At 38.9% G+C, this 19413-nt stretch overlaps 1 protein-coding gene across 1 annotated transcript in view; it reads left to right on the top strand.

Moving 5' to 3' along the window:
- The window catches only part of LOC124146400 (adiponectin receptor protein-like), a 54220-nt gene that overhangs the window by 10041 nt on the left and 24766 nt on the right, over window positions 1–19413 (top strand). Inside the window, exons 2-5 of the mRNA XM_046516667.2 lie at window positions 1659–1942; window positions 10303–10582; window positions 15388–15568; window positions 16369–16556. Coding sequence (XP_046372623.1) covers window positions 1733–1942; window positions 10303–10582; window positions 15388–15568; window positions 16369–16556 — 859 coding nt within the window. The 5' untranslated portion in view covers window positions 1659–1732. The remainder of the gene's footprint in view (window positions 1–1658; window positions 1943–10302; window positions 10583–15387; window positions 15569–16368; window positions 16557–19413) is intronic.

Below are 19413 nucleotides of genomic sequence, written 5' to 3'. Positions count from 1 at the left end.
CAGATTCCCTGTTTTTGATGCTCTGTGCAAATTCAAGGATTGGGCCACTGCCCATTGTGCTTTCTTACGCTTCATATTTTGTAATCACATTACAGTGCTTTTCTGTCTGCTCATCTTTTCTAGTATCGTGTCTACAACTTATGCCAAGAACTAGTCAAGATATAGAAGGTGCCCTCAGTTGTCTACTCAGGGGAATAATCCCTGACAGACATTCATTGTGTGGGATAGGTTTATTGTCTCCAAACAGGATGTTAGTCATGAAAAAGCTAGTTATTGTTCTGGTAAATATTCACAATGTGAAGATCAAAGGCTGTTTCATGTTTGCAAAGTTGTTAATTTGCTTTATTATCAGAAGTATCCACAGCTCTTGATATTGATGTTTATTGTGGCAGACCGCTTCCTGATAGTAATAAATCCTATAAAAGTTTTATAACCCCTGCTCTGTTTAACAGATTTTTCAATATTGTTCCAAATGTTTCTCATGAAATGATATCAAAGGGTGGGATTTCGCTTCCAGGACATAGCATGAAGATTTGTCTACACAACAGTAAACATGGTAAAGTGATGATCAGAACTATTTGTATTTTTTAAGTTTAAATTTTTTGCATTTCCAAGGCAGCACGTCATGTGGAAGTGAACAAGCTGTTAAATATTTATTGTGAAATTTTGCTTACACAACTAGCCTCTCTGGCTATAGTTTTAGTTTTTATTGTGCCAAGGTAACATGTCAGACTTGTTGAAATGAGTGTAGGGTTCATGTCCTGAGCCTAACTCATAAGCTATATTATAAGCTTGTGAGACTTTTCACAAACATCACACAAGTGCTGAGCTGGTGCCATTTGCTTTCCTGGAATTTCAATCTGTCAGTTGTACTTCCCTGGCATTGACTTTAACTTTAGTCAGGGTTTGTGTCCAATACTGTACTTAAAAACCTTTCCATTTCAGTATTTCTCTGTAAGCTCAATTAGTTTATGCCTTCTGAGTTTGTGAACTTGGCTTAGTTTTTGTTTAGCTCTCAAATTTTGTGCATTTTCTGTAGGAGTATTATACACCTTTTGTGTCTTTTGACTGTTTCGATATGTTTGCTGTGTTCCAAACATTATGAAGATGCCTAGCTGTGGCTTGATTTTTATGCTCTGTTGCCCAGTGGCAATATAAACTATCAACAAAAATGCTAAGTTTCCCTTAATGTTGCTTTAGGGGAACTAAACGTGAAGCTCTTGATATTGATGAAGTAATTCAGATAATAAATGTTGGGAACTAAACATGAATCTCTTCCTAAAAATATGAAAAAATGTAAATACATGTACCGGTATGACAAAATAAACTAAATATGATTTCAAAGTCTATCAAACCTGCCAGTATATCAATAGTCTAGTTCTATTGCATCAAGCTATGGTGCGCCCTATTGAGATGGCCTATCCAAACAAATGTGTTTTACCTATGTCCTATTTGACGAAGTATGAACTAATCTGTTGAATGTACGTCCTATCGCGATGACATATTATGTCAATCTGACCTAAACTCAAGTGAGTCCGATTTGCCTCGTTTTGCATGTGCTCAGACATCTCAAGCCATGTCATACTTTTGAATGAAGCAAGTTGGGTTCACATGTTCTAAAACCACTCTTTATTTACTTGTAATCTTCTTTTCTTCAGGCAAAGAAAGATAGGAGACCACACAAGGTGTCCCACAAGGCTATATTACTATTTAAAGTTTAAAACAAAGAAATATGGAGAGAGGTGCCAGTACCTCACAGGCTTACTCTGATGGAGCCTCAGCCCTGCCTACACCAATCTATATACAACCACATGCACTTAGTGTTGACTCAATAGCTCTCGATAGTGACTATTCTGATGCTGAAGAGGAAATTGATGTTGGCTTCAAGAGGAAGGACATAATAAAAAGATCAGAAGTAGGACGTCTCTTACATGAAGCAGAGGTAAGATCAATATGACAACTGATTTAAAAACAACATTTTTTTTCAGAATCAAGGCAGTAAATACATTAGACAGATGATAGTTGTGGTAAATCAATGAATTAGTTCATGATAAATCTGTTTTGTGCATAGCATAAAGAACATATGCAAACACCTGCGAGGCAAGGCAAGTATGTGCCTTCTTTGCCATGAATTCCTGGGAGTGCTGGAGAAACACATGGCTTACGCAGCACATTTGCCTCCTGCATCTCTTATACAGAGACATTCCCATTTCAATTTAATTTATGAGCAAAAAGTTCAGACCACCAGCTCCTATTGGTCAGCTATGTTCTCTTCAGTAAGGCAAAGTGGTGGCCACCAAGTGTTACAGGAACTAAAAATATCCATCATGAATGTCCTGGACCAGAGGAAGATCTTTCCAGACTGAATATGCTTTTCATTCTCTGTACCCTGAGCAGGCTCTGTTTGAAATTGAACAGATGCAGCTTGCCCTTTAGATTGCTGAATTTCTAGCACATTTCACACAACTGCATACTGGTTATCTTTCAGCATACAGCACTGTACACTGTGGGTGATTTCAGATATTCGAGGCTTCTGTAAACAAGGGACAAGTGAATTAATATAAATCCTTCAAATACACTGTGGCCATAATTTCCATTTTGGCTAAACTAAAACAATTGAAATCTTTCGGTTTTTCAGCAGACGTCCTCTTCACTGTCAGTTGATAATCTTTTGGTTGTAGTTCAAACCCTATGAATTATGTATGGACTTATTTCTAATGTAAAAATCCTAAATGGGTAGAGAAATAATTGTAAATGCTGCGTTTCACATCCATTTACATATTTTTCCTAAGACTTGACAGTATAATATATATATAATATAATGTTTTTACTTAGTCTGCATTACTCCTTTAAGGCATCTACTGTTTACCTTATGACAGAAACAGTGCTGTGCGATGGCCGAGGCTGAATAAAAAACTTGTTCCGTACAAGTGTGAAATCTTACGCCCGACCCAGTTGTACAGCAAGTTGACCAAAGGGGGAATTAATCAGCCAACCATTCTGTGATTGAGACCGTGCGGGTGGAACGTTTTTAGCTCAAATATCCACCTCAGTTCGAGTGCTCTCCTCTTAACTGTGGTGTCAGTAGACTCAGGGTTTTCCTTGAGCTGTGCTATGATGTTATATCTAATATCTTTGGTGCTGTGATCATCACTATTGAAGTGATTAGCTACAGGTTTGTCTCTCTTGTAGCTGATGTCTGCAAAGTGCTCTTTCAGTCTAGTCTGAAATTCTCTTTTGGATTCTCCGACGTATTGTTTCTTACATTTGTTGCAAGTTAGCAAGTAAACTATGTTTTTACTTGTACATTCAAACTTGTGGGTTTTGAATGTTTTGCCTAATGTTGAGCTGCGAAACGTATGTGTTCTGCCTAGGGAGTTGCAGATTTTGCATCCTTCTCTTTTGCAACTCTCATTAACGAAGTTGGCTACCTTGCTGCTAATTTGCGGTTTGGTGGGTGGGTGGTGTAGTACTGTCCTAACAAGGTAATCCTTAAAGGTAGGATTCCTTCTATAGGCCGAGACATGGGGAATTGAGAAGCAACAAAGTGTCAGAACCGGTGAGTAAATGCCCCCGATTTCTGATGATCCTGTTGAGCTCCATGTTCAATGGATTGTAATCGCTAATAAGCACCTGTTTCCTGATGGGAGCAGGTTTGGGTTCGGTTGCTTAGAGTGATTCTCTTTTGCAAGCGTCTGCCTGGTATTTATTTTGTTGTAGTGTTTTATTTGGGTAACCCCTTTTGAGGTAGTAGTTTATGAGATTTCTACTATGTGTATCATAGTCTGATTCAGAGGAGCAAATTCTCTTGAGTCTCAGGAATTGGCTGAATGGCCCTTTCGTTTTGATATGACTGGGGTGACAAGACGTGTACAACAGATAGGAGTGTGTGTCCGTGGGTTTGTTATATAAAGTGAACTGCAGTTTGCATTCCTGTTTGTTGTAAGAAACCCACGTGTCCAAGAAGGCCCCTTTATTCCTGGAAAATTCTGCGGTGAATTTAATGGAATGGTGTGCATTATTAAGAAAGCGTCCAGATAATGAAAATGTCGTCAATAAATCGGGCGTAGAAGTCCGGCTTATCGAGATGCCCAGATAGGAGTTGAGTTTCCAATTCTCCCATAAAAATGTTGGCATAGGACGGGGAGACTTTCGTCCCCATAGCTGTGCCTCCAACTTGTAGATAATGTTGGTTATTGAACACAAAATTGTTATTGTGTAAAATGATTTTTAGGAGAGAGAGTAAACCGGTGGGCGAAATTTGCCAGTCTGGTTTAAACTTACGAATGACTTGTGCAACGGCTCTAAGGCCTTCGCCGTTTGGAATGTTGGTGTACAGCGAGGTGACATCCATAGTAACAAGCATAATGTCTCGGTTGTTGGGGAGATTGAGTGATTCTAATCTCTGTATGAAGTGTGTTGTATCCCTGAGGTAACTGGGATATCTGCTGACAAATGCTTTGATGTGTTCGTCTACAAAGCTACTGATGTTTTCAGTAGGTGTGCCATTCCCACTGATGATGGGACGGCCCGGTATTTTTCCTGGTAATAAACATTTGTGTATTTTGGGGAGCAGGTAAAATCTTCCTGCTTTAGCGTTTTGCGGTAAAAGTCCCGTAAAACATTTGTGTGATAGTTCTTCTTTGAGGAACAGATTAGTTAGTTCCTTGGCAACGATTTCAGAAAATCTTTCTGTGAGGTCATAGTCTGATTTGACGTAGAACTTAGTGTCAGAGAGCTGCCTTTCTGCCTCTTTGATGTAATCAGTAGTGTTCTGTATTACTACTGCCGAACCTTTATCAGCTTTTTTAATGATGATTTCACTATTAAATTTGAGCTGTTTTAGTGCAGTTCTGTGTGCGCCAGTGATATTTTGGCGTCAGTGATATTTTGGCGTCTGAATTTTATATTACCAAGTTTGTAAAAATCATTGGAGACTGCTTTGATAAACGACTCTAGTGTTGGGTCGGTGTAAGGTCTAGGGGTCCAAGTGCTTTTGGGACCGAATTTGCGATCCAGTGTGTTCTGGAGCGGATGTGAAGTGCCATCAATGGTGGAGTCATCGAAAAAATGAGTGAGACGTAATTTCCTGAAGAATTGTTTCAGGTCGGAAAAGGTTTTACTTTTGTCAGTAAATCTGGGGGTGGGGCTAAAAGTGAGTCCCTTGTTGAGAACCTCTAATTCAGATGGATTAAGGTCATAATCGGAAAGATTGATAACAAAATTGTCCTGATAAGATTCACCAGTTTTATTATCTGAGTTATTGTTCAGATCCAGATTAGAAAGTTTATTGCACAAACTGTTGTTGTTGAAGTTGAGGTGCTTTGACAACAGCTCTAGGGCCCGTTTGAGGTCCCGCGAATTGTTTCCTTGATTGCCCCTGTCGGGGTGGAAGTTCTGTCGTGGTCTGCGTAGTCCACGAGTTCGATCACGTGATGGTTGTCTCGAGCGGCGAAACTTGGGAGATTTGGCCCGTTTCTGGGTTGGGGTCCCTTGCACGTATAGTTTGGCGGCGAAGGGGTCAGATTTGATGGCCGTCTGTTGTAGGCTAACAAATCTGGTGTTGAATTTTTCATGTGTGGACTTGTGCTCTCTGTCTTTGACTGCTTGACAAGCAGTGTTGATGATGTTTTGAGAGTGTTGATCCGCTTTGGAGATAATTTTATCTTCCAGCAGTTTAACTGAATCGTTAACGGAAGTAAGCTGGCGTTCTAAAAGTTCTTTTTGTGTACTCATGAGTGTGGTACAACAAGTCTTAACAGCATTGCTGCGCTGTAGGGCGAGGTCCATGGAGTACGTGGTTTGTGTAGCCGGTGGTATGATGAAAAACTGGTCTGGTACCAGTCCACCCGTGATACAGGCGCCTAAGTATTCTGACTGTACTTGGGTGCGTGCACGTTTGCTAACTGCGTTACGAAGATCTTTGTAAGATTGCATAAGATCCGGTGGTAAAGACACTGCTTTGGTCTCAACGCCGGTGTTGGCGGGGATGTTACCGAATGTGATCCGTTTCCGTTTTAAAGGATTGCCTCCATCTTGGTCTAGATGGACATCAACTTCTATTTCCATGGTGATGGAAGAAGAGCTCTCGAAATTCGAGATGGACGGAACCGGCGTGATAAGGGTTGACATACTTAAAGGTGTCGCAGAGATAAATAGATAAACTGACTGGTGGGGGCTTCACCAGTAGATATAAAGCTATAGGTCGCAATAGTAATAGTAACTAGTTTCGCACGGCTTGTGCTCATCAGACTGATTGCTTAGGGGCGTGTGCGTCCTTAAATACCTGAATAAACAGGCGAAGTCGACCTGTTTATACAATCTTTTACTCTCCCATCTTGCTGGTGCCCAATGAGGACTCTCTCCGTGTTCAACAAGTGTTACCTGATGCGTCCGCCGTACTTTTGCCTCACAACCTTGAGACTGTTCAGGACAAGCATCAACATTTACGATTATCTGATCAGTCTTGACTTGTACGATGCTTACGTGAATGTATCTATCCATCCATCTGACCACAGGTTCCTCTGGTTCCAGTGCAATGGGGTCCACTACCAATAAGCACTCCTGCCCTTTGGCATTTCCCTGGCCCAATGGCTATTTACACGACTAACCAAGCCAGTACCTGCCATCCTACACCTGAGGAACACCCGGTCGAGTCGTACATAGACGACTGCCTCCTGAATCAACCGGACTCTGTGACCTTGGTTCTCCATCGAGACTTCACCAGGCGTCTAGTCTATCAACTGGGTAGGGAGGTCGACAAGGCGAAGTTGAAAATTATTAGGACTGTGCATTCAAATGCATATCAAGATACCTTGCTCACAATCCAATACGTATCACGATACTTGCATGTGCTATAATCTGTGGTGTGTAAGCCATCTTTTACATAGACAAGATGAGCAAATACCTGGCACACTAACGATTTACACTTAACAGTGTCAAGTATGGCGCAATGGATGAAAATATTTTCATATTCAGTACTCGTTTTCACTAGTAATTAGTTTTTGGTGTAACATTTATTAAAGAATACATTTAAGATAAGAATCAATACTTTTTACTTAGTGTGCAATTATGATCAATACTTGTATCGAGAAGTAAAAAAATGTGTTGGATCAGTGTATTGTCCCGCTAATAGAAATGATTCCATTATACTGACTCCAGTTCATAGGTGGCCTGTTTCAAACAGATCGGGACCTCCTATCAGTGCCATGGGACAGATGGAGCAGGATTCTATGCCATCTGTAACCTGCCCTTCAACAATCCCACACACTTCACCAGAGGCAAGTCACATCAGCCCAGGATTTGACAAGCAGAGGTCATCTGCTCATACAGCAGTTCCTGGTGCCTTACATCAGACATCAGGACACCTACCCAGCCATCTCTCTTCTGTCTTACCTCAGGATTGATCTCAGTTGGTGGACGATAGAGTTGAATGTCTCAGAGGTGTCTCCTTAACAGAGCTAACTACACCTGTTCATAGACGCCTCCCTACAGGGGTAGGGTGCACATCTACAGGACCAGACAGCTTTTAGGGCTGTGTTCCAGCACACATGATACTTCAACAACCTCAATTTGGATGCACTCATTCTGGCTACATCACATTGGAAGCAGCGCCTCCAGAACACTCAACTCGCCATCTCCACCGACAACAGCACAGTGGTTTGCTGCCTGCACAATCAAAGGACAGCGCACTCTCATTCCCTGCTTCAACAGATGTTTTGTTTCTTTCTTCTGGTGTATTGACTGGGTCTACAATTCCTAGTCAAGCACATCCCAGGATGTATTATCCAGAGCAGACAGGGTGGCTCCACCCAGAGGCGTTTCAACTGGTGCATCAGCGTTTCGGTCACATCAATGTCAAACTCTTTACCACGCATCAAAACCACCAGCTAATGATGTATGTCTCACCGATCCCGGATCCACAGGCATGGGCGGTAGACACATCAGCATCCCCTGATAAGGACTAAAAGCGTATGCTTTTCCACATCCTGTACTCCTTCCCAGGATGATACAAAAGATAATTAGCAACCAAGAGCCTAGTAAGACCTCAGAAGTCTTGGAGAAAACATTCCACTACCCCTGCCAGAGTGGTCAAATCTACCTATTTACCCTCACAGCAAACTGCCACATCCAACGCCAGGTACTATTTATCTGCACACTTGGTTCATCTTAAGAGAGCTCCAAGCGCAAACGGCTATTCGGCTCAGGCAGCTAAGGCTATTGCCTTGGCGCACCCGTCCACCTACCAGAGGCTTATATGATCATAAGTGCTGATCATTTGAAACCTTTTGTGAGGAGAAAAAGTCAAGACCCCACAGCAGCATCACCTCAGTACTTAGCCGAGTACCTCTTACATTTGCGTGCCAAACGACACTTGAAGGGCAGCACCATTACATCATACTTGGAGGCTCTTATTTCAGTGTAGCTGTAATATTGCTGATTGCTGCATTAAACAACAAATAAACAATCTTACTTCAGTGTTGGCCAATTCAGAGGATCGTGAGATGACCAAAGTTACGGAACTACGGGCCCTCCTTTGCTCATTCAGGTTTGAGGATCAGAAGGCCAAGTTGCGTCCCCCTGTTTTGGATTTGAGTGTGGTACTCCTGTTTTTGCATGGGCTGCCATTAAAGTCTCTCCATGCAACATCCTTTTTTAACCTCACAAGACAATATTTCTCTTGGCTCTAGCCACTGTGACGGGTTAGCGAATTGCACCCTCAATATCACCCGTGTGAACTTTGAGCATCATACGCATGGAGCGGTTCACCTCAGGCTTTGTATGGATTTTATAACTAAGAATCAGTTACCAGGACAGCTCGACCGGTCCTTTACCATTCCACCTATCTCCAGGACTGTGGGTGCTGAAGACGAGCATAAACTCTTATTGTGCCCTGTATGTGCACTACCCTTAACTCAGCGTGGTGTGCGGAAGGGGTTGTTTATTCCCTCATCCATGACCGAAGTCAGCTGTAATAATATATCTATATGGTTGCTCACAGTCATCCTTCAGGCATACAAGATTACTTACTTTGATCCCCTGTCCAATACCGTCTTCGCTAGCCATTATGTGAGAGATGTGGTACTAGAAGATGTCAAAGGCATTCACAGATTTGGCCCTTTGGTTATAGCCCAGCAGGTTACCAACTTCCGACACTAATAATGAACTCCTCATTTAGTAAAATCATTTTACATTTATATACTTCTCCTGCATTACTATGTCTAAGGGCCCTCCGTCGCAGACCTGCCTCCCCACCATACTTTCAGACAAAATTACAAGCAGTAATAAGAAGATATTTGATGTTACCACTTCTGTGTTAGGTCAGGCTACTTGGGTTGTGAGTCCAGATTTGATAGGTCATTATGCGACGATGTCGTATTTGCCATTCAAGATATACCAATGAATATATATTGAAAGGTGAGGATCCTCCATTCTGTATCCCTTGTGATGAAAGAATCACAGTCAAGCAAGACATGCTTGACTGTATTGATTTTTCCATCACAAGGGATAAATATTTCAAAGTTTCATCGTTAAAGGATCTTTTTAACAATATCAGCTCTCATTTAATCCTTAGTTTTATAAAAGAAATAGAACTTGTACATAAATTTTGATAAATGTGTTTTGTAATTAATAAATGATCTTTTAATATTGGTAGAATAAATTGGATAACTAAGATTGTTAGTAGCTGTACCTCGAAGGGGGTTGAAGTTGTGTAAAAGGATTGTCCCCTGGAGATGGTACGTAAGTCCACGTCATTCACAGTATGTTTATGACTACCACGTTTTTAATCGCAGAATATGTTCTTTAAATTCGGCTAAATTGACAATAATCGCCAACACCTGAAGGGATGTTGTAAATCCTGCTGGGGCCCATGCAGGAAGCTAAAGTACTGTAAGTCCCCATGGTCCCTAGTATGGTGATCTACCTTCAACTGCTGGCGATCTGGCAACAAAAACCTTAACTATTTTGCAGTTAGGCAAGGACTATAGGATTAATTCCGATTTCTAATGCTGTATTGAAAGAAAACATCATTTGAGAAGTATCAACTGTCTGCAACTTTAGCCACTTGTCTTGATGTAAGATTTGTGTGATCCTCGTGTGATAGAAAACCTAGATATTTTCCGTTAAAAGAAGTAGAGGGCTTCTGAGGAGATTATGTGTTTTGGCTTTGTTTGATATAACCTGCTTTGCTTTCCCTTTACAAGCTGTAATAACTCTACCAATAGCATGTACACTTGATTGTGCATGATTATTACTAGATTTTGAAACTAAGCCCATACAAAGCCTACTTGTTTGTTGCAGGATTCTGATCATGCCAATAATGAGAAGGCTTTTGAGGATGCTGATGGAGTGAATATACTGTCAGTACCAGCAAAATGCGCTGAGCAAGCAGAAGAATTTGTTCGAAAGGTATGGGAAGCAGGATGGCGAGTGGTTCACCATCACTCACTCCCTGACTGGCTCAAAGACAATGATTTCCTGCTCAAAGGACACCGCCCACCCACAGGTTCATTCATGGCTTGTTTCAAGTCAATATTTCAGATTCACACTGAAACAGGCAATATATGGACACATCTCCTAGGTAAGCTGTATATTATAAACTTAGACTTCTGAGATAATGAGATTTAAGCATTTTACAATAAATGCCTGATAATACATTGCTGAAATATTCAAAGTTAACATGAAAAATGGTTGCAACTTGGGCATATTTTTAGCCCACCTGACTGAAAGTCGGGTGAGTTTACGTCGTGATCTGTGCATAGTCAGTTGTAAACACATCCTCAGAAGCCATTGGACCAATAAAGCTGAAATTTCACATGCTTGTTTTCCTCAATGGGGATGCCCTATTTATGACCATTACACAGCCACTTTTGTTCAAAATTATTAACACTTATAACCATTTTTGATACCATCCCAAAACTCACTTGCATGATAATCATGATATTTGTGGCCTTTTTTGTGGGTACCCAGTTGGCAAAACCCTTGAGCAGTTGCTTTACATTGCTCACTGTAGATCCCAACTGGGTCCCATGTGTGCTTGTTGGTGGTGTATAGCTTTGAGAATTTTGGGGGACCTTTATGTAAGAAATCACAAAATGAAACCTGGCTTGTATTTAGAAAATTTTATTAACCTTATAAAAAATTGACTACTTAAAATATTTATTTTTTTAAAGTTAAGTGATTAATACATAAGCAGCGCATTCTGTACTTGCCGTGTCATAATTGGGCTGCTTGTTTCCGAGATGGTTTGCCAAGAATCTGTACACCACTAAGTCAAAGAAGTGTGGCAGGTATAACATTTGAAATACATTGACAATGCGTTATAGCTACTCAAAACTGTTTTCGATGCAGTTTCGCAAGGTATGCAAGATGTTAGTTTCAAAGTCAATAATCATTCTGCCAATTTTTCATATACTGTTTTCTTCTGTGACATGATGCTTCCAAACAGTCAATTTCAGAAGTGAAACACATGCAATAATTTCACACTGTTGTGATGGTAAGTACTATCAGTACAGAAAATGAAGCAGGTTGCACATATCACAACAACACGCTGGTAACTGGTAACGGTGTAAAACCATACTCACTCACTCATTCAATCGTACGGGCTGTAAACAAACATTATACAAAATGACGCTTTCAAAAGTACTTATATCAGGCATGCATATGCTATGTATTGCTTATTGTTACAAATTTTGTGTTAGAATCATAGGGTTAGTAACAGTCGTACATCAGTTGAACAGTTGTTAAACACTTTCAAATTTCTCATCGAACTGCACGCTTTTTGCAGTTAACCCCTGAATACCAAGACATTCAACCACATACCACTAAACAAACAAAAGTGACTTTCTGTCATCTACAGTTAGTTTTTTTCACATCAGTACAGTTGCTAATTCTAATTTCAAATGAAACATTCCAATTTCCAAAACATCTTATTATCCATGATATCAGTACCCCATTGTTTCTATCATTTTGGAGAGATTTGTGGAACAGATTATATTCACTATAAGTGTCAATATCAGTATATTTGAGATGATTGAAGATATCACTACTTTTGCAATATATGTGAAAACAGCTTGCCATAGGAGAGTCTGATATGAGACATAGATGTTCAGTCAGTATATTGATGTTCAGTCTGTATATAGATGTTCAGTCTGTATATTGATGTTCAGTCTGTATATTGATGTTCTGTCTGTATACAGATGTTGTCTGTATATAGATGTTCAGTCTGTACATTGATGTTCAGTCTGTATATAGATGTTCAGTCTGTATATAGATGTTCAGTCAGTATACAGATGTTCAGTCTGTATATCGATGTTCAGTCTGTACATTGATGTTCAGTCTGTATATAGATGTTCAGTCTGTATATAGATGTTCAGTCAGTATACAGATGTTCAGTCTGTATATAGATGTTCAGTCTGTACATTGATGTTCAGTCTGTATACAGATGTTCAGTCTGTATATTGATGTTCAGTCTCAGTGTCTGTATATTGATGTTTAGTCTGTATATAGATGTTAAGTCTGTATATAGATGTTCAGTCTGTATATTGATGTTCAGTCTGTATATAGATGTTCAGTCTGTACATTGATGTTCAGTCTGTATATAGATCTTCAGTCTGTATATAGATGTTCAGTCTGTATATTGATGTTCAGTCTGTATATAGATGTTCAGTCTGTATACATATGTTCAGTCTGTACATTGATGTTCAGTCTGTACATTGATGTTCAGTCTGTATATTGATGTTCAGTCTGTATATTGATGTTCAGTCTGTATACATATGTTCAGTCTGTATACAGATGTTCAGTCTGTACATTGATGTTCAGTCTGTATATAGATGTTCAGTGAGTATATAGATGTTCAGTCTGTATATAGATGTTCAGTCTGTATATTGATGTTCAGTCTGTATACAGATGTTCAGTCTGTATACATATGTTCAGTCTGTACATTGATGTTCAGTCTGTATATTGATGTTCAGTCTGTATATTGATGTTCAGTCTGTATACATATGTTCAGTCTGTATATTGATGTTCAGTCTGTATACAGATGTTCAGTCTGTATATAGATGTTCAGTCTGTATATAGATGTTCAGTCTGTATACAGATGTTCAGTCTGTATACAGATGTTCAGTCTGTACATTGATGTTCAGTCTGTATATAGATGTTCAGTCTGTATATAGATGTTCAGTCTGTATACAGATGTTCAGTCTGTATATAGATGTTCAGTCAATATATAGCTGTCCAGTCTGTATATAGATGTTCAGTCTGTATATAGATGTTCAGTCTGTACATTGATGTTCTGTCTGTATATAGCTGTTCACCCTGTATATAGCTGTTCAGTCTCAGTGTCTGTATATAGCTGTCCAGCCTGTATATTGATGTCCAGACTGTATATAGATGTCCAGACTGTATATAGATGTTCAGTCTGTATATAGATGTTCAGTCTGTACATTGATGTTCAGTCTGTATATAGCTGTTCAGCCTGTATATAGCTGTTCAGTCTCAGTGTCTGTATATAGCTGTCCAGTCTGTATATTGATGTTCAGTCTGTATATAGATGTCCAGTCTGTATATAGATGTTCAGTCTGTACATTGATGTTAAGTCTGAATATAGATCTTCAGTCTGTATATAGATGTTCAGTCTGTATATTGATGTTCAGTCTGTATATAGATGTTCAGTCTGTATACATATGTTCAGTCTGTACATTGATGTTCAGTCTGTACATTGATGTTCAGTCTGTATATTGATGTTCAGTCTGTATATTGATGTTCAGTCTGTATACATATGTTCAGTCTGTATACAGATGTTCAGTCTGTACATTGATGTTCAGTCTGTATATAGATGTTCAGTGAGTATATAGATGTTCAGTCTGTATATAGATGTTCAGTCTGTATATTGATGTTCAGTCTGTATACAGATGTTCAGTCTGTATACATATGTTCAGTCTGTACATTGATGTTCAGTCTGTATATTGATGTTCAGTCTGTATATTGATGTTCAGTCTGTATACATATGTTCTGTCTGTATATTGATGTTCAGTCTGTATACAGATGTTCAGTCTGTATATAGATGTTCAGTCTGTATATAGATGTTCAGTCTGTATACAGATGTTCAGTCTGTATACAGATGTTCAGTCTGTACATTGATGTTCAGTCTGTATATAGATGTTCAGTCTGTATATAGATGTTCAGTCTGTATACAGATGTTCAGTCTGTATATAGATGTTCAGTCAATATATAGCTGTCCAGTCTGTATATAGATGTTCAGTCTGTATATAGATGTTCAGTCTGTACATTGATGTTCAGTCTGTATATAGCTGTTCACCCTGTATATAGCTGTTCAGTCTCAGTGTCTGTATATAGCTGTCCAGCCTGTATATTGATGTCCAGACTGTATATAGATGTTCAGTCTGTATATAGATGTTCAGTCTGTACATTGATGTTCAGTCTGTATATAGCTGTTCAGCCTGTATATAGCTGTTCAGTCTCAGTGTCTGTATATAGCTGTCCAGTCTGTATATTGATGTTCAGTCTGTATATAGATGTCCAGTCTGTATATAGATGTTCAGTCTGTATATTGATGTCCAGTCTGTATATAGATGTTCAGTCTGTATATAGATGTTCAGTCTGTATATAGATGTCCAGTCTGTATATAGATGTTCAGTGAGTATATAGATGTTCAGTCTGTATATAGATGTTCAGTCTGTACAGTGATGTTCAGTCTGTACATAGATGTTCAGTCAGTATATAGATGTTCAGTCTGTATACAGATGTTCAGTCTGTATATAGATGTTCAGTCTGTATACAGATGTTCAGTCTGTATACAGATGTTCAGTCTGTACATTGATGTTCAGTCTGTATATAGATGTTCAGTCTGTATACAGATGTTCAGTCTGTATACAGATGTTCAGTCTGTATATAGATGTTCAGTCAGTATACAGATGTTCAGTCTGTATATAGATGTTCAGTCTGTATATAGATGTTCAGTCTGTACATAGATGTTCAGTCTGTACATTGATGTTCAGTCTGTATATAGATGTTCAGTCTGTATACAGATGTTCAGTCTGTATATAGATGTTCAGTCTGTATATAGATGTTCAGTCAGTATATAGATGTTCAGTCAGTAATATATTATGCCTTACATTAAATATTGCTGCAGATTAGGATGCATGGTTAAGTTTGTTCCCTGATTTATGCTTATCTTTTGGCATCTTTTTATGCAGATAATTATAGTATTTGAGTATAAATGCAGCTGAACTTTGTTGTCTGACTTTAGTTTAGTTAGTTGTTGAAAGTGGTACCGGTGTAATGATTTGTCTGACCAGTCTCATATTTGACTGTTTAAATATACTAACCATGTTGATTGTAACGTTTGTTTTTTTTCCTTTAAAGGTATGATAGCTTTTATGGGTATAGCCATCTACTTCCTGTCTAGGCCATCTGTGGAGATTCAGTGGCAGGAAAAAGCTGTTTTCTCAGCCTTCTTTGCTGGTGCCATCTTGTGTATGGGTTTCTCCTGGGTGTTCCACACAGTTTATTGTCACTCAGAAAGGGTTGGCAAGTTCTTTAATAAGTAAGTACTTCTGTTTCTTTGTGTTGAGAAGTTCAAAAGGTGCAGTGGTTCATGATGTTGGATAATAATCTTAATGAATGCAGTTTTAGTGGTGCATTAATAGGTGGGTTGGGTTGAAACACATTTTCATGGATTTGCAGTAAGTTTAGTTGTGAAGTCAAGGAGGATAATATGCAAGCAAGTTTTGTAGTGAGGGAAAATAAGTAACAAACCAAGTGTTTATGTTTGCTTCAGCGTAGCTTGATCACATGACATCCCAAGCTTGCTCATTCTCTTTCTTATCGCCCTGGTGTGGAGACATCGTTTCATTTAAAGAGAATTTCATTCATAATTTCACTGGTTAGGAGAGAGACATAAGCATGACTAATGGTGTCACAAGGGTGAGTTGTCTTTTGAATAATTACTGAATATATGTAGCAGGATAAAGTGGCTTGTGTGAATGTTCCAGGACAGTTTCCAATATTCGACACTAAGTCATTTCATCCTGCTTTTGTTGCATTTTTGTATGAAGAATATTAGGAGCCACTATAGAATCTAAAATAGCCACTAAACGTGTATCTAACCCATATGATCATAAAGCTAGGGGTGATTGATCATAGTTGGGAACTTAGGATCCAAGGGCTAAGGATAGAGTTCGAGTAATCTAATAGCTACCAAACGGTTACCAGACCCTAATGTTGACCACATACCCAGTTGAGTTACAGTTTTGTTTGACTGCTACTTTTCTTCTATATTCACATAGTTTGCAGCATTTAGTTTGTGGTACACTCTCAAATTGGAATCCCTACTATGTGTTTCAGGTTGGATTATTGTGGAATTGCCCTCCTGACTATGGGTTCCTTTGTGCCATGGCTTTACTACAGCTTCTACTGTCGTACTGAGCCCAAGGTGGCTTACCTTGTCTTGATTTTTGTTTTGGGCATCATGTGTATAGTTGTTGCCATGTGGGACAAGTTCAGTCAACCAGGATACCGGCCCGTCAGAGCAGGTGAGGGTAGAATCTCATTGCAAAATGCAAGTACCTTTGGTACACTACTTGCTTATACAAAGCTATTTATTCTTCTACCAGTGCAGAGTTGCATCACTACCTAAGATCAAGGGTTTAAATCCCAGTGTACCATGGTAAACCTTCTGGCCATTTCTTACCTGGGGAAGGAATATCCTAGGCCAGTTCTTTCCCACACCTCGCCAGATTTTCCCCGCTAAAATGTTAAACTGAGCTTAGATGGGGAAGCTAAACAAAGGCCACATACTTCCCACTCTTACTTTCAGATACAGTGGCAATAAGGCCATGCAAATTTGATTTTTAGTTCTTCGGCATTCTGGAACCAGGATGCAAGTAATAGGTGCAAGTGGGTGAAAAAAATTAATGTTTAATTTCCTATAGCCGAAAATGATGAGGGCAGATCTATTATGAGGAGCGAGCAAGTCTTTTTGAAATACAAAAATATCATATTTCCAAATAGGAAACAAAATATCAATGTAATAACCCAAAACTAGATTATTATATCAGGTAGATAAGTTTCAGATCTATCCATTTTTGTGTATATTACAAAGGCTAAATCTTCCCATAAATAACATAATATATATATACAGTATCTATGATTGGAAAGATAGATTTCATATTGAGATGCAAGGTATCATATTTGACAAATTATGTAGTTGAACACACAATGCCATTGAGAAAGTGGTCAAATATAACAAATGTTATATTTGGGATAACACTTTGTTAGTAAAGTACAGATTCTTGTACCTTTTGGGGTAGAGTCCCATCCAGGATTGGAACCCACACTGCCAGAGTGAGACACCTAATCGCCTGCACACAAAGTCAGCAATCTGACCCACTCAGTCTCGGTTATGTAGTTGTTATATAACATACATGGTGATATACTCGTAACAATAGTCTGAGTATTTTAGTCATTTAGAAAACAATTTAGCTTAAGTATATCTTAGTTACCATTGCAGTTAAGACTTCAGGTACTTTTTATAAGCGTTAAATCACATCTGAATGCTGTTGACATGTGTTTGATTGAAACACTTTTTATTTCAACAGTTGCACCTTCCATATATCTGTTTTAACAAATAGCAATGTGGAAACTGACTGAAACAAGGAGACTCAGTATAAAAAAAATAGTGGTGTTGATTTTTTGAGAATCTCATTGTTTAATTACCTCAACAAAGAGATTAATTAACATTCTATCATGACATTGATGAATGCTTGATTCTGATTGGTTAAAAAGAGGTTTCCTTTTTGCTACGGAAACCCCTTTCAAATATATTAAGCCTTTTCACAAAATAACGTGTGTATGAATACATAGATAGCCTACATATCAATTCATAGAAAATGGCTGCCGATCGATCACCCCATATGAACTGTAAAACGTATCTAGTTTTCCTCTAATACACGCTGGGTCTCTAATACTAGTCAGGTCTCTTATACACGCCGAGGCAAGGGCTCTCGCGAAATTAACAGATGGCATAGCATCAAATAGAAGAAATTGGGTAGTTTGATATCGGATGTTTTGGGAGTTGGCTAGGCCGCACTCCTGACTGCTTCGATGATGACATTAAAAGATTTAACGAAAGCATATCTTTTGCATACAGATGAAATGTTTATGAAACTGTTAGGGAAATGTTCTATGGTGAGCAGAATCGGAACAATTTAAGCTATTTCCTCATTGAAACAACCGACAATGAAAGTAAAATGAAAGTAAAATATAACATTATAAAAACTGTTTGAAAAAACTTTATTCATGACAACATGTTGTTTGCAAACCTTTTTGTGATCGATATTCGTTGCCATCTTCGTCAACCACCACCGTTAGAATTTGGCAGGAGGGGATTTAAAAGTCCACCAGAAAACACTCCCCTTCGAAAGTCCACGAAAACAATGTGCCAACTGAAGTGACAGCTTAGCAAACTTGATGAAATTCATTTCAGAACACGTATAATTACAAAAATCATACACGATCCACTATTTCTGGGCCACAAATGTCTAAGTTCTGTCACTATCTGGCTTTGGATCCGTGAAATCTTGAAATTGACAGGTCACACCATGCAGATTCCTTGTTTCAAAATATCCGGCTCGTCTCTGCAGCCTAAAAAGCGGCTGTTCAGTCATACTCAGTCACATTGGTAATCATATGGATGTACCAGCAGGCTCGATCAATCCCAGATAATCTACATGTTAATGTTGAACCACATCATAGATAGGGGTTGTCATCTTGCTTCATTCTATAACTCGTTACGGAGAATGTATACACAAGATTGTCAGCCATTAACAGCTGCGAGGTGTGAGTAACCGTGATGTAGGTCAAGTTCTGCCACATCCAAGTTCGGGGTGGAGAGGCATTTATTTTGATGTTATTATTGTTTACTAGGGGTAATTGCTAACTAACTAATAACAATTACACATGTTAAATGTATAATAGAATGTTAATTCAAAAAGTTTGTTATAGAAATATATTCGTTTAGCATTTTAACCTGTCACCCCTACAATAGAAATGTTGGCATGTTCGATTTCCAAGAAATGACCTCTCTTGCAACTTCCGAGAATATTGCCAGTCAGTCCACAGTGTACAACAGTGTACAACAAGTCGGTAGAGATTAAAACATCTGTCTTTGGACTAAGTTTGGAGTGTTATTTGTCAACTTCTTTTGAAAAACTATGTGTTTTGAACACTTATTTTGAACTACTCACGACTATGGTGTTTTTAATCTTGAAGTTTAGTAATAATTGTTACATATATAACTACCTGTGACCACTTTTCGGAATGTTCTAAAATTGCAGACCTGTGTGCCTGTGTTGTCACGCGTTGCAAGATAGTGCAGTTTTCAAAGCGTTG

This window comes from Haliotis rufescens, unplaced genomic scaffold, assembly GCF_023055435.1.
Source record: "Haliotis rufescens isolate VD_foot unplaced genomic scaffold, xgHalRufe1.0.p SCAF_22, whole genome shotgun sequence".
NCBI lineage: Eukaryota > Metazoa > Mollusca > Gastropoda > Lepetellida > Haliotidae > Haliotis > Haliotis rufescens.
The sequence above is the reverse complement of the archived record's forward strand: the minus strand, read 5'-3'. Positions and strand labels throughout refer to the sequence as shown.